This window comes from Carettochelys insculpta, chromosome 4 (assembly GCF_033958435.1).
Source record: "Carettochelys insculpta isolate YL-2023 chromosome 4, ASM3395843v1, whole genome shotgun sequence".
Lineage (NCBI taxonomy): Eukaryota > Metazoa > Chordata > Testudines > Carettochelyidae > Carettochelys > Carettochelys insculpta.
Window position 1 is genome coordinate 82110911 of NC_134140.1, and position 15272 is coordinate 82126182.

General features: G+C 41.5%; 1 protein-coding gene across 3 annotated transcripts in view; it reads right to left on the bottom strand.

Annotated features, from left to right (window-relative positions):
• Positions 1–15272, bottom strand: part of ARFIP1 (ARF interacting protein 1) — an 88141-nt gene that overhangs the window by 14542 nt on the left and 58327 nt on the right. For all 3 annotated transcript variants that reach the window (XM_074993170.1, XM_074993171.1, XM_074993169.1), the window contains 2 exons: positions 6494–6715; positions 2964–3121 (listed from right to left, as the gene is read on the bottom strand). In XM_074993170.1, coding sequence (XP_074849271.1) covers positions 2964–3121; positions 6494–6715 — 380 coding nt within the window. The remainder of the gene's footprint in view (positions 1–2963; positions 3122–6493; positions 6716–15272) is intronic.

The following is a 15272-nucleotide window of genomic DNA, read 5'->3' on the forward strand; positions in this document are numbered from 1 at the left end:
TCATCCACTTTATGACAGTATGTCTTCACTGCAGAATTAACTCAGATGATCAGCACCTGTGTCCACATATGCAAGTTAGCCTAGAACAGGTGTGATCTGACACACAGGAAAAACCACATCTCAGTGCCCTCATTGGTGCCACACTCATCCATAAGTATTGATGGGATTTCAGGGATATAAGCTAAGTTTTTTTTGTACTGTAGTGAGCTAAACAGCTTCATGATCAGAGAATCAGAAAAGGTCTGTCCTTTTGGGCATAAGGGGATAACTGTGGGAAGGCACTGGAAGACTACCAGCACTTGAGTGATTTAGCCAGCCTCCTCACTGCCAAAAGGGCAGGCTACCAAGTCAATTGCAAGCAGCAGCAGATTGCAGCCTACAGCTCCAGATGAGCCAGCTAGTCTGTGTGAAAGCACCAGTTTCTGGGGAGATCCTTGTGTATCTGGATGGTAGGATGGTGAGACAAGACCCAAGTAACAGTCTGCATTAAAATCTTCAGTGAAGACATACAACAACAAGACATAGTAATTAAATCCATCTATTTATAATGGAGTGGTAGGAACTTGTTTCAGGTTGGGGGCCACTGACCCCATGACAAATCAGCTGAGGCCACACAAGTGGTGCACAGTCTGGGAAATGGGGACACACTCAGTCTTGCAGCACCCCTGGATGCACTTGGCTCTGCACACGCACGCACACCCCACTGCTCCCAGGCACTATCCTCTACTGGTCTGACCAGAATTCCAGCAAGGAGAAGTGGCAGAAAGCTTCCAAGCAGGGAGAATAGCAGCTACCTGCAGCAAGAGCCTGGCTCTGCTTCCTGCCCCCAGTTCTTGGTTGAGCCCACAGTCTGGATCTGGACCGCAGCTTGCTGGACCAGGCCCGTGAGGCTCAGGGCTCTGCAGCTTCCACCCACTGCAGACCAGATTCTATGGAGCGGAACCCTGAGACTCGAGGTCCAGATCTGGACAAGCCACAGTCCAGATGCCGACCCCTAACCCGAGGTTCCCCACCCCAATTTATAAAATCATTGATCTTTCTTTGCAACTTGAAATTAGCACCAGTGCTGATTTTTTGAGATGTGGGATGGACTGAAATAATCAAATCATTTTACCCTTACGCAAAGCTAGCACAAGATGGATTTTAAGTTGTACTTCTAATCAAGGGGCTGTATCCTGATACCAAAAGCACTACATCATCCCACGCATGAGTATAGGAAAATAACGAATGTCATCTTTTGAAAATCTTTTATTTACCATTCCATTCTAAATAAACTATTCACTGTTTAAAGATAGGAGACCAAATCGCTTAGACAACCAGCCAAGAGCCTGTCCCCTCCAGATTGTCAGTTTGAATCCAGCCAAGTTCAGACGTGATCTAAAGTTATTGATATTTGTTTGATAAAGTTCTTACATGAAATTAATTTAGCTGGTACGTACCACCATATTAAAAATAAACTGAATTATTGGTCTCAGTCCAGTACACATCAGATGAGGCTTCACAGCATGCATAGGTATCAATTCAACTGGCACTGAGGCAGCAGACTCCAAATATTGGTAACTGATTGGACCACTATTCAAGGTTAATATGTATACTAACAGGAAGCAAACTGAGAAATCTGGCTTTGTTGCCACCAAGCTACTACACCTTTACTATAGGCCAGTGTATCCAGGATAGGGAATCAGTTATCTGAAGAAAGTGCTAAAAGGTTCCTTTCTCATTCTGAAACATTATTTCACCTATGACTAACTGAAGCCATCCAGAACCTTTAATTACCTTAAGGTTCTACTTGGCAGGGGAGAGATATCTGTTTCTGTCTTACAGTGGGGTGGAGAACCTTTTTTTGGGTCTGACACCACTGACCTACAGAAAAATCAGTCAAGAGCCACACAAAAGTGAGAAGCAAAACACAAAAACAAAATAAAGCCCCCAAACCCTCACTGATATGGCCTCTGACTGAAAGACTTCACTCCCCTCATGCTCCAGCCCCACGGTGGGGGTGGCCCCCCAGTGTCTGTGGTGCAGCCACAAATGAGGGGTTCAGTGTGCAGAAGGGGGTTGCTGGGGAATGGGATGGGATTGGGGGTAAAGGCAGGAAGCTGGTGGGATAGGAGTGGTCTGGCTGTGAAGGGTCTGGGCATGAGGGTGACAGGGGAGCATTTACCTGTGCAGCTCCCTTCTGGCTGCTGCTCAGCTCCATGATGCTGGCTGATGGGGCATTAAGGGAAAAGTCTCCAAGCCATCATTTCCCCGCACTGCCATCTCCCAGCTGGGGGAGGAGTAAATGACAGTGCACAGAGCTACTTCCTCTTCCCACCACCAGGTAGAGCCCATGGGCTGCATCTTGTCCAAGCCCCGGCGTGCTTGGCTGAGGCTTGAGGCTCCCTCTCCCACCACTCCAGCCACATGTGGGGGCACAATCCAAGGAAACTGAGGGCTGGATCTGGTCTACAGACCAGTTTCCCTACACCTACCCTACAGGATATACACTAAGGCCATGTCTACGCTACCCAGTATGTCAGCAAAACTTACTTCACTCACAGATGAGAAAACACACTTCCCCTTATTCCCCGCCAGACATAAGTTTTGCCAGCATAATGCCCATGAGACACGCTCCAGCTGACATATCTACTGTAAATAGATTAGGTTGTTATGTCAGCAGTGTTCTCCACCGTCAGGATGGCATGGATACAGCTGTCCTGCTGTAAGCTTCCTGGTGTAAATATGGATTAACTAAGCTCAGATCTTTAAGAAATGGTTACAACAGAAATTCTTTAAGTTTCTATTTCAAACTTCATTTTGAAATATTACACAAGTTTAAAGACTGAATAAACCCAGGATTTAAAATATGAAAATTGTGTTATATTTACAAGATTTTCAATGCTGTTTACCAGTTCAAACACAAGAACTAAACCTGAAGTTTGTATGTTAAACGAAAATAACCAATGACACAAAATAGCTACCTGGCACTTTCATACTGTTTCACAGTCATTAACGTATCTTCAATTGTTTTATTTACCAATGTGTTCACACTGGCAATAAAAAAGTTAATAGCACCAAGAAGCGTCTCTCCATTTTTAGCCAGAAGCTTCTGAGTATCTGCATTGTACCCAAATTCCTCCTATAACAAACAACAACAACAAAAAATGTAGTTTATAATCATGACGTTTGCCAAGATAGTCACTGAAAAACCACACATTGTTAGGAAAATACTGATATGGTAGGCCAGGTTGCATGTAATTTTGCCACTTAAATAGACATGTGATTATAATATTATAGGCAACAAATTAAGCTGAAAGAGTCAGAATGAAATCTATTCCTTTGTTTTAGACCTTTAAAAGCGACCGTTCAAGTTTCTCCCATTAAACCCCTGACTTCAATAAAATCTGTCCCAACAGGATGGACAGGTCCTACTCTTAATATCAGTTCTATTGTGAAGACAGTTATGGATGTTGGCTAAACACAAAGTAAATTACTCTTAATACCACTTCAAAATATTTAGATTGTTTTGTAGCTGTTTAGGATGAGCTTAAATTCAGCCCCCCTCTGAAGGACAACTGTCAGACCATGAATTATACCAGCAAAATGAGAGTAGTTAACTAAACTCACCTGGGGTAAACAGTATTAATTACTGAATGAGGTGTACCATTATATCCCAGAACAAAATGTTGAACATCATGAGATCTGGTAATTATATTAATATAAGTGACTAAGACAGCAGAATGTACTACCCTCGTGGATGGTGAGGAAAAGCAGTAATAAAAGACAAATGTGAAAGGGGCACAAGTGGATGGGAACTTTTGCCAAAAAGAACTGCAATCAAGTTTAGTTATGACAAAAGGCAATGATCAATTTATCAACAGCAAAAGATTTCAACATCAGATTATAATAATTCTTCTCATACAAGGATCCCAGACACCAGCCTCATTGATGTATTTGTGTTTTCCATAAGGCATTTTAAGATTATGCATAGTCTGAGTTTTCATTTAATAAAATAAACATCTAGATATCATGGTCATGAAAAAATTAACCATTATAACCAATGCCCTACTGTAAATGCTAATGTCAAATAAGGTCTCCATTTTAAGAATAGCTGTTTCACATCTGATTACTTTAGTGGATGGGAGTAGTGAGTGAAGCCTAGAGGAAAGAAGATGCAGAGAAAACAACAGAAAAAGAAATAGCAAGGAGGGAGAGAAACGGACAAAGGTGGGGAAGAAAAGAATCCTAAAACCTAATAGTGAAGCTAAAAGGGGTCATATTAGGCTGTTTAGCATATTAAAAAAAATTTAGTTATTACCTAGCAACCAAATTCTACCCATGCTTAACTCCTATAAATGTTAAAGGAAAATCCTCTCTGGACTGAGATAGTTATATTTACACACTGACATAGATTATAATTGAAAATGGAAATCGAGCTCTCTCAATGTAACAACTGCAACCTCCCCCCACCCCCAGTTGAAAATAAATAGGCCTTGAACCCAGGAAATAAATATAGGATAAATCTTTGAATCCAAAGAATAAACACAGTGGAGAGTGCAAGATGAAAACTCCATCCACGGAATTTATAAAAAGGTAAGAGCTCAATTTATTAGAGTAATATGTCAAAATCTTTGGCAGCTCAAATGTAGATGGCCAATTATCAACTGTGCATGTTAACATTCCCGCTTTTTAAACTCAAGTCTTAAAGCGTACCATCCAAAAAACTTAGGTATAGTGATAAACACACACCCAGATTCATCAGGCAGCATTGCAATCAAGTTCAATTAAAACCAGGGTAAGCTGGAGTACTTTTGTTATACTACTGAAAACCTTTGAGTTTTTCATTAACAGATCCTCTTCAACAAACAAGAAATGAATGACTGAAAAATAATGAAGAATTTCAAGCCTGATACAAGAAATTGGAGGAATCTAAAGAAAGCTTATACCTTTAGCAATTGGAACAAGCTGAGGAGAACAGCACACATTAATAAGAACATTATGTCAACATCACAAGTTTCAGAAATCATGTCCAACTCCAGTGTGCAAAGTTTTTATTTTAAGTACTATCACAAACTGAGTGCCCCATTCTTTCACTGATAGTAAATAGAGGGATAACACTTCCTACACCTTTTTGGCAACACAATTTATAGTTTCAGTTGAAAATGCCAGTTACCAGTTTTCATTTGCCACAAAGCAATATTTAAACCCAATATTTGAATGTGAAAAAATGATATTCCAGATTTGGACAAAGTAGTGAACAGCACAGTAGTGAACAGCCCAAGTTATTCAGTATACAGATTAACAAAAACAGATAAGGTAGGAATATAGTGATATTGAAAAGGGGAAGAGGTAAGAGTGAAGATATTTCTGAGCTTTGCAGCCTCTGTGGATAATTGGGAAGTTTACAGTAATTACATTCAGGTAGATTGTAACTTCGTATTCCAGGCTGGTTGGCAGGAAGGGAACCACTATAGATACGAGAAGAAAGATTGCTTCCTGTCACCCTCTACCCCCTCCATATCTGTTCATACTCTGGTTTCTCTTCAGATTGTAGAAATCTTTTGCTTTTTATGAACGATCCTCCTGAAGGAGGACAACATTTATAAGTAGCTAGGAGCTACTCATCTCCATTTTTCGTTCATACCTCCCCTTCCGACAAGGCATAGAATTGTAAAGTCAGTTGCAGTAATATTGCCTGAATATTATATGAGAAAACCCTGAACTGAAGAATTATCCCAAGCCTAAATGTAAGACTGCTACGTAATAAACTCTTAACTTTCTTGCAAAACATTGTAAAAGGCTCTGATGAAAATGGTGATCCATGAAACAAATGAACTCAGTTTTAATCCGCTAAAGAAAAAGTTATTAATCTGCATTTTTACTTCCCCTCCTTTGCATGAGCCCCTTTCTAGTCCAAAATACACAGCACCACAGATTTGTCGTATTTTGTAGGAAATTACAATCTAGAACAATTTTAATGACATTAGTGGTAAATGAGCACTGGTTGGACCGCCCCAAACCAAGATTCTCTGGTCCAGCAACATCCACGGTCTGACAGGACCATTGTGAATATTGAGTCCCCAAGGCTTGCAATCCAGTGGTAAGTGAGCAGTTGGGGCCAGCAACAAGGGAAGCCGGAGGCAGCCAGAAGGGCAGCGCAGCAGGCTGGGGAGGCCAAAGTCGGGGAACCTTAGCTTGTCTGGCAAATTCTCTTGTTTGGGACTGTTCAGGTCCCAAGGGTGCTGGACCAGGGAAGTGCAACCTGTAATAAAAGTATTTACTACACAGAGTAAATTGTATGCTAGTTGTCCTTTTAATTTGACTTCCAATTAAAGCCACACATAAAGAACCATTGAATGATCTTACTGTAATTTCAGTGATTTCTTTCAGTCTCAGATACATAGGAGCTATCTTCCTAAATATTGTTGAATATCTACTATGCAACATGCAAAAGCTAGTGAAGTTCATCCTCAAATTCATATTTTATTTTCTAATACTATTAAAGCCTTACATGTAGTTCCAATGATTTCAAACTCAAGTCTGCAAATGCGTCTCCAAGTTGTCTTTGGGTATGCACCATCTGGTAGAGTTGTGTGGACAAAGTCTGTGCCAGTCTTAAGATATTTTCATACTTTTTTTTGTTATCTCTCAGTATGTCTATTTGGGCTTCCAATTCCAGGTCTACTGTTCTTGAGCCTCTGCCCAGCTTTTCAGAGATGATCTGACGAGTACACTGCAAATTCATAACAAATAGTTTAAAATTATTATAAAAGCAAAAAAAAAATACATTCAAGACTGAACAGCACAAACCATTTTTTGGCTGCAAGGAGCACATAATTATAAGCAATTCTTTCACAATCACCCCTCCCAATTTAAGTTTGCACAATAAACTGAAGAAAAATGTCAAGCTCTTTAGAAGTTTTTCAGGACTCAGCAAGAACGTTTGTTGGACAAGTCTCAACTCCTACTAATACAAATACTTGAGTTAACAAATCAAGAGCAGAACTAATTACAATTCTCAAATGAGAGATTTCAGATCTTCACGTTTTAGATTTGGTGAATCTGATTAAGCAAAAGCAATTATAATTTAATTTAATACATTTGAGTCAGTTATTGGAGACCACATAAACCAGAATGTTACTGATTCTAAATAACTATGATAATAGTAATCCTATTTGCATCTACTCAACCATCCCATCCCCACTTAATTCTAAAGTTAGACCTATTTGACAAAGAACATTTGCAAATGTTCAGTTTCTATCCTTCAATTTTTAGATTCTTACCATTTTGGGAAATACAGCTGCTTCTTCCCAGACTGTGCCGGGGCATATTTAAGCAATTAGCAATGGAAGATAAACACAAATTCAGTGTTAAGACTAGCTGGAATCTGGACGCTCCAAGCTAGCCCTGCAATGGTAGGTGCACAGGTGCTCAGTGAAAAAAAAGGGTGTAAAAACATTTTACCATTGTTTTCCAAAGAGAGGGGGACAAGATAAGTGCACTACGGGAGGCTGACGACACACCCAGAAACACCCACTTCACTTTTTTGTATTGTCAGACACTGGGAGCTTAACCCACAAAGCAAGAGCGAAGCAAGAAATATTGGACAGTGCATTGCTGACAAAAGATGAAGCCGCCAACCCTAATTGGGACACACTCCACTGACTTCATGTGCCAGTGCGGAGATGCACCTTCCACTTTACAAAATCAGGTGCTAAAAATAAGGCAACCTTAACAAATTTCACCTAATCTCCTACAGTAGATGTACCTTGAGAAGCAACCAAGGACAAGGCATTAGATCTACAGAAAGATACATTACATGTTACAGAAACAGACTGGGTATTTCTTGAAATTAAAGTCTGCTGAAACCCAGTAAAAGACACAGGCTACATTACACAGCTGTAATTTATTTCTCTTAGAATTGAATACACTTCCATCCCAAAAGAAGTGACTATTGCCACTGGTTCAGGGAGAGAGAAGAGTTATTGACTTGTTGGGCAAGCCACGCCTAACTAGGAGCATGAAACAGTAATAAAGGGGTTGCTTACTACTGGAGAAAAGAGAAACTGAAATGTGAGTTTTCCCTAACAAAGGGGCGCCTAATTGATCTTAAGTTAAAAAAAAGAGTAAGGATAGAACAGTTTCATCTTCTGGACTACTCAACTGGTAACAGTCTGTTAAAATGGACACTGATTTCTCATACAAAAAATGGCACAAGGAATGCTTATCAATTTATGTCAAGTGAGTCACATGATGAAGGTAAGTTTCAAATCATAGAAGTGCAGAGAAGCAAACCCGCTAACTGAATTAAAAATGGAGCATGTAGAGAGGCATAACAAATTGGAACAACGCTGGAGACACATGCTTCTTGTTCCCAAACCAAAAGAAAAAAATATCCCCACAATGCTTTCCGTGCAATTTTGAAAGCTAACAGGATGGGGAAAGAGAAAAATACATGAAAAACATCAGGAATAATTGATTAGCTGTTCACAGAGGGGCATATTTTCTGAACTAAGACTGGATCAGAAGGCAAACAGATGAGGAAATAGCATGCTCAAGAACATCTTGATAAAAAAGGAGAGAGAATGAAATTAGCAACCAAGAATTGAGGAAGGAGGAACTCCTAACAGAATGAAAAATAGGCCTGCTAATGGGGGAAAGGGGGTGGCAAGGGGCAAAGGGGGCAGTTGCCCCGGGGCATGGCATTTCAAAGGGGCCCAGAGTTCCAGCCACTGTTGCTGATGAAGTAGCAGTGGCAGTGAACAGAACTCCAGGCCCCTCTGAAATGCAGCAGTGTTGTGTCACCCTCAGAGGCATGCATGGAGAAGAGCATGGAAGAATCCCATAGATGACTGCCCTAAGCCCCACTCCTCCCGCTCTTGGCCCCAACTCAGAAGGGGCAGGGAGATGGGCCTCCCACCCTTCGGGCCCATGGTGGCTGTCAGTCCCACTGATGAGAAATGATAGTTGTGAGTGAGATAAAGACCCAATAGGTACAGTGATGGAACTTATATAAAAGGAACCAGGGCAGGAAGACAGAAGACAATCCAGTGGAAGCGGACTGAATGACTGCAGATATATGTGTTCACAGAGAGTATTAGATCGCATACTGCATGAATGGAAATGGAAGGGTAAGACAGGTAGCAGTGCAGATTCTTTACAGATCCCTGGTTAAAATGCAGTCATCCCAATTTCCCTTAAAAAAGGATGGCACACCGGGGAGGTTTTGGGGATGGGATGGCTCTAAAAGGATCCTGGGAACTTCAAAGCTCAGCAGAACTGGCAAAAGAACACCTGGACCCGAGCATGATTCCCCAGATAGCTGTACTGCAGCTAACAGATCAGCTCACTAAAACCAACCAACCCCACTCCTATTAAGAAAGTTTAAGTCTAAAATTCAAACCCTATACTCCACATTTTGTCCATGTATATGAACAGCTTTGAATAGCAAGTCCACGGACATTAAGCAAAGCATGAGTGATTTTCTTTGTTCTGCAGCTATCTGAAGTCAATAGTAAACTAATGTCTCCGGCTTGATCTTCATTTGCAAAAAAAAGATGTATTCTTAACTTGAAATAAGGCAGGGCCTCACAGAAGAAAGTTCACATGTGATGCAGAGAAGACTTTGGCGAGGGCTAGAATTGATCCCACCACAAAAGAAAGGCTAATGAAGATGACTTTAGCTTAAATGTAGGTCAAAGGAAAATAGGACACAGCAAAAGAGTAGGAGTATCTTTTGCATCTGCAAAACAAGAATCCAAGCAAACTCATCACAAACCCTTTAGTGATGAAGGGGATAAAATCAGAAGTGTTTGGGTGGAGTAAATAGTACTGAATCACCAGCACTGTTGATAACTGATAAGGGAAGAGAGTATGTATATTGTCGAGCTCAGTATATCTCCCCTAGTAGATTCTGCTATTCCAGGCGATTGATTTGGTCCTGTCTGCGTAGGATCACACATGATATATTTTCTGAGGTGAGGGCTGTTATACGATCCTGTAACATCACAGACTGTTTTGAAATTGTCTACATGTGCAAGATTATGCTCTACTGCACCACCAGGGCACTAACAGTTTGTAAAAGGATACCCTAATGTAAAATAGCTGACTACATAAATTGCCTCCTCCCTCTTTCCGCCACTGTTCTTCTAGATAATAGCATTTGGATTTGACACAAGTTTCCCACGTAAAGATGATGTGATCACTAAGGCTACACCTATACTACAACCAAAGTCAACATAGCTTATGTCAGAGATAAGCCAACTTCTTACGCTGGGCCCCCACTTTTTATCCCTGCAATTAACAGAGCCCCTGTCCAGGTCTAATGTAATCCAAACCAGTGGAAATTTTGGTTATGTTCATATTTTAAAAACCCGTTGGCAAGTGTAAGGAAATAAGCCTGCAGAATGTAAAAACTGTCAGTACAGAATTGTGAACACACATACATAAAAACAACAACATTTTTAATGAGATGGGAAAGCTGGAGACCCAACAGCCTATCAGCCTGTGTCCCCGCTTATGAAATTTCATGCCCCGCCACCCGCATTTTGCTCACCCCTGGCTTATGCTACTCATGGCAAAAAAAAAACAAAAACACCCCTTGTGCGACACAGTGTTATGCACATGAGCACTGTCGTCATCAGGAGTCAGTCTCCTGTTGACACAGTTTTTACTGCTTGTCAAGGCAGTTTTGTTATACCAATTGACAGGGCTATTATGATGGAGAGGTGGGGGTGGGGCAAAAATTGGGGGCGCCACCCCATCCTGCACTTGCCAAGTAGTGCCAGCAGCAGCCTGCTCCACTTTGTGCCCTTCCAGCCCGCTGAGCCCAGCTTCTCCATGGGCAGCAGAGGCCACTTCCCATTGCCGCAGAGAAGCTGGGTTCAGTGGGCTAGGACGACACGCGGCAGAGCAGTAGGCAGCATTTGGTGCTGTATGGTAAGTTCAGGGGAATGGGATAAAAGGAAACACCCTGCTGCTGGTGCTGCTGCCACCCCTGTAGTGTCCTGCCCCAAGTAATCCTCAGTAATCCTGTCCATAGGATAGCTGGGACAACCACCAACGGGGCCCCCAAAGGTGCAGGGCCTGGGACTGCCACTCCACCTCATCCTCGGGACAAGATGGCTCCGCCAACCGGTCAACTCCCTTTCACCAGCACAGAGATTCTTCACCAGACCTTTTGCAGAGGAACAGCTGTATTAGTACAGGTCCAGCACTGTATACCTAGACATAGACTAACACATTGGGGAATTCTTGGTTCTTAACCAACCTGCTCAAAGGACAGAACTGAAAGCACTGACTGATGGAAAACAGTCAATCTTCTCTTAATCTCTTATCTACAGCTCCTCCCTAAGGTCTTATCTACACCCATACAGTAAGAGGAACAATTATTTTTACACCAGGCCCACTTGCTTTTTTACTGTTCGGAGCGCCTTTTTGCTAATCAGGAGGATATAACAGTTAAACACATCTATCTAAGCAATTATGTAGCTTAAAACTGTTCAGATTAATTTTACATTTTGTTAGGAATGCTGAATGCTCTGTTTCTTAGATTAATTTTTTTTTTTTTACTGTGATTTGTGTCAAGCTGTATGCGGATGAAATTCAAATGCAATTAAAAATTAAGTTTCATTTAATAAAATGTTAAACATTAAATGTGCTGAATAGGAAAAAAGTTTTGAAACATTTTGCATTTAAAATTGATTTAAATCAACACAGGATGTATTAATGAAATAAAGCAATTTGCTTATAGTCACAAGGTGCTTCATGATTTTACAACTAAGCAGTTTACTTCTCATGCCTAGTTTTTAATCAACTGATTGTAAAAAAGAGAACATGCTTTTAAAAGGAACTGATTTTTTTTAATCCATCTCACCTGGTAAACCTCTACAATTAAAATGTCAGCAATAACCAAAAGAATTCTATCAGAATAAATACTGCACGTAGACCAGGCCTAAAAAAAGAACTGAGAACTTATTTTTCTCTCCAGGGACAGAAAGATAGAAGGGAGGATGGAAAGACAAATAAAAATGTGGTTTAAAATCATTAGTGTTAAGCTTTGTTTAAATTAAAAAAATTAAACAAATTTCCTAAGAAAAAGTTTAAAAGCATATGGGAAAGCAGAATATAGTTACCAAAAATGAAATTTTGTCATCTATATGATCACACTTATATAAAGTCCTGTTGAAAAAGAGGGTGGTGCTGCTGTGACATCATCACTTTATCATATCAATTTCAAGACTTATTCTAAAATCAACTTTTAATGCTGACATCAAAGAAAACAGGATCACTGAACTGATGCAGATTGCCAGTCTGCTACCTAGATGCTCAACTAAAGAACAACTCGTTTGCCTGCAATATCTTCCTGCAGGTGTGGACAATACTGTTCTCACTTAAATCTCAGACTCCGAAATGGCTTCTCAAATTAAATTCAAGCCTATCTCCTGTATTATTATATCATCATCAAGGCCCTCCTCCTATTTACCTTGACTGTTTAATCCTGGTTTTCTCCTCTAAGCTAAAGTCTCCTTTTCTTCCACATCTCCAACGTCTGCAAATCTTTCCTTCACCACCTACACCACTGTGTCTGTAAACACCACTGCACCAACTCCATCTGTGCTGAAACTGCATATATGAATTCACCCTTTTCACCCTTACACATGAAACTCCCTTACCTAAGGCCTCCCTCAGTCCCAGCTCTTCAGATTTCTGTATGTGCAGATTTCCCACGTGCCCCCAGTATCTTCTCCCATGTTCAAACAGAACCACATCACCACAGTCACCAATAATTCACACACTCTACACTTGAGTCAAGATTTAGTTCAAAACTGCCCTGTTTCTAAAAATGTGTTTTTCAGGTCTGCTCAGTTTCAGACTTCTCACCAGTACAAGGCTGGCCAGCAACACCAAATTTCAGGACACAGCCTGAACCGGTTACTTTAGCCACAGCTGTTGGTCGTTTACTTGAATTTCTGTTACCACCACAGTGACTTTCAGGTAATGGACAAGAGAGAACATCTGGAAACAGAAAGGAAGCTAAGAGAAAAGTGGAATTAAGAATAATCAACATGGATATTGAAGTCCCAAATGACAGTGAACCTAGAAGAGTTCAACAGTGGTGAATGAAAAAATTTTGAAGGAAGAATCACTAGACAGAGATGGCCAATAGGCTACACAATCTCAGGCCGAAACCTGATGGGAAGAGAAAGATTCACAGATTGTAGTAAGAATCTTTCTAAATGGTAACCAGATAGAGTAGCCTGGAGAAAAGTCAGAGCCTGAAATCTATTAGATCTCTGTTAGAGGATATAAATTCCATCGAGGTGAGTAACAGTAAGGGTTTGCAAACTCTTTTGACATTATAAAGTGTGTTAATTAGATGATGTAACTCCTGTTTTACAAATGTATTCAGATCCACATTGTAGGAACTGCATACCTAGGCAGGCAGTCACAGAACAGTTCTGTGCAGCATTCGTTGAAAGCTTCATCACCAGAAGCACTGAAAGTATTTTGGCATCCAATGAGGGGCAGCAGAATTTGGTTTGGTGAGACAAATTCCATATGTTCAGAGATCATCAGGTGTGTGTGTGCGTGCATGCGCGCACACACACGCACACGCACACGCACAGAGGAAATGACCTTTTCTCCTTCACATATATGCTCTCACAGAACCACAGGACAGGAAACATGAAGGAAATCAGCCAACAATTACCTCGCTGAGGTGGGCCAAAGAAACCCACTCATCATACACAGTTGTGCACTGTTCTGTTCTCTCAAATAAATCTATTCTTGGTGCAGAACAGAATACAGAGGTTCATAAATGTAACCACCAACCACCGAACAGAGGCCATACAGCTTTCAAATGAGGGCCTTTTATCCTATCCCTTTTTAGTGGAAAAAGCCCTGAAATATTCTACAACAGGAACATCAGATGCATGACCTGGCTTCACAGACAAACTCATAGAGAAGCTTTAGGCAATACCGTTTGACCTTTGGATTGAAAGGCAAAATTGCATCCTATTCCATGGCCCAAAAAGTCTATTGCTGTCATTCTAAGCAGCCTAACCTCTCTGGGACCGCTATGTGGCTTTGAAAAGAGCTTGTCAGAGAAATAATATTTCAAACAAATATCTGAGACTACCTTTGTATGTCTCTCAGCTAACTTTATTTTGAAAAATATTGCACTAAGTGAATTAGCTGTCAGTCTTCACCTTTAGGCAAAGATGGTGACCAACATGAAGGAGTAAGAGGAGGAACAGAAAGCAAGACCAAGGCCCTTCTTTCAGTCTGTGGAATGTCAATTCAAATCCCAAGGCTTGGCAGCAGTGTGTGACACTTCACCCCCATACCAGGGCACATGACGTTCATGTGGCAGAGGTGGGGCCAAGGAGTCTGGAGCATGGGAAGATGCTCAGAGCTGGGGCAGAGTGCTAGAGTGTGGGAAGGAACACAGACTCTTGTTGGGAGCGTGGACTTTGTAGTGGGGCCAGGGATGAGAGGTTTGGGATGAAGAAGGGTGCTCTGGGGATATGGAGGAGAGCGGGAACTTCACTCACTCTCTCTAATTGCAGGAGCATTTGGGCCATGGGCTCCTCCCACACTGAGGCAGTTCTGGGCCTGGGACAACAGGACAGGCAGGCCTCCAGACCGGCAGAGGGGCAAAGCCACAGCCCAGGGTGGGTTCATGCCGGGAGAGTGGCACCCAGGTCATGGTAGATCCAGTCCATGGCAGACCTGGGGTCAGGTACATAGTTGTCCAACCTGGGGCTGAGTTTGAGTTACCCCTCCCCACCAGCTATGGCAGGGTGGGAGTGAGCGGAAGGGTGGCCCTCCTCCAGCCAATCCCTCAATGCTTGTGCCACACTAAGTAGGCTGCTGCATGACCGCGCAGCTTACAAGGAACGTAGGTTGGCAGGCTACCTGACTGGAGGGTACAGAGCGCTTCCACAAACTTATTTACAAGGGAAGGCAAAATGTGAGTTCCCTCTCAAAGGAAACCATGAGACAGCAGCTGGACATACTTCTGCAATTATTTAGACTACATTAAATAAGTTCCTGAACTGGGCAAGAAAAAAGATGCAGGCTTCTGCCTCGAAAAAACATCTTTTGAAAAAGCAGCACCATATTTGCTACTGAAAGAATTTGTCATTTGTTCTTACTGCATCAAAGAAGAAGTCAGTAAATGGAACTAAGAAAAAAAGTGACTAGAACTGATCACGAATTTTGATGGAATATTTTTTCCAAATTAAAAATGGCAATCAGCTGAAACCAAAACTTTCAGCACAAATTTG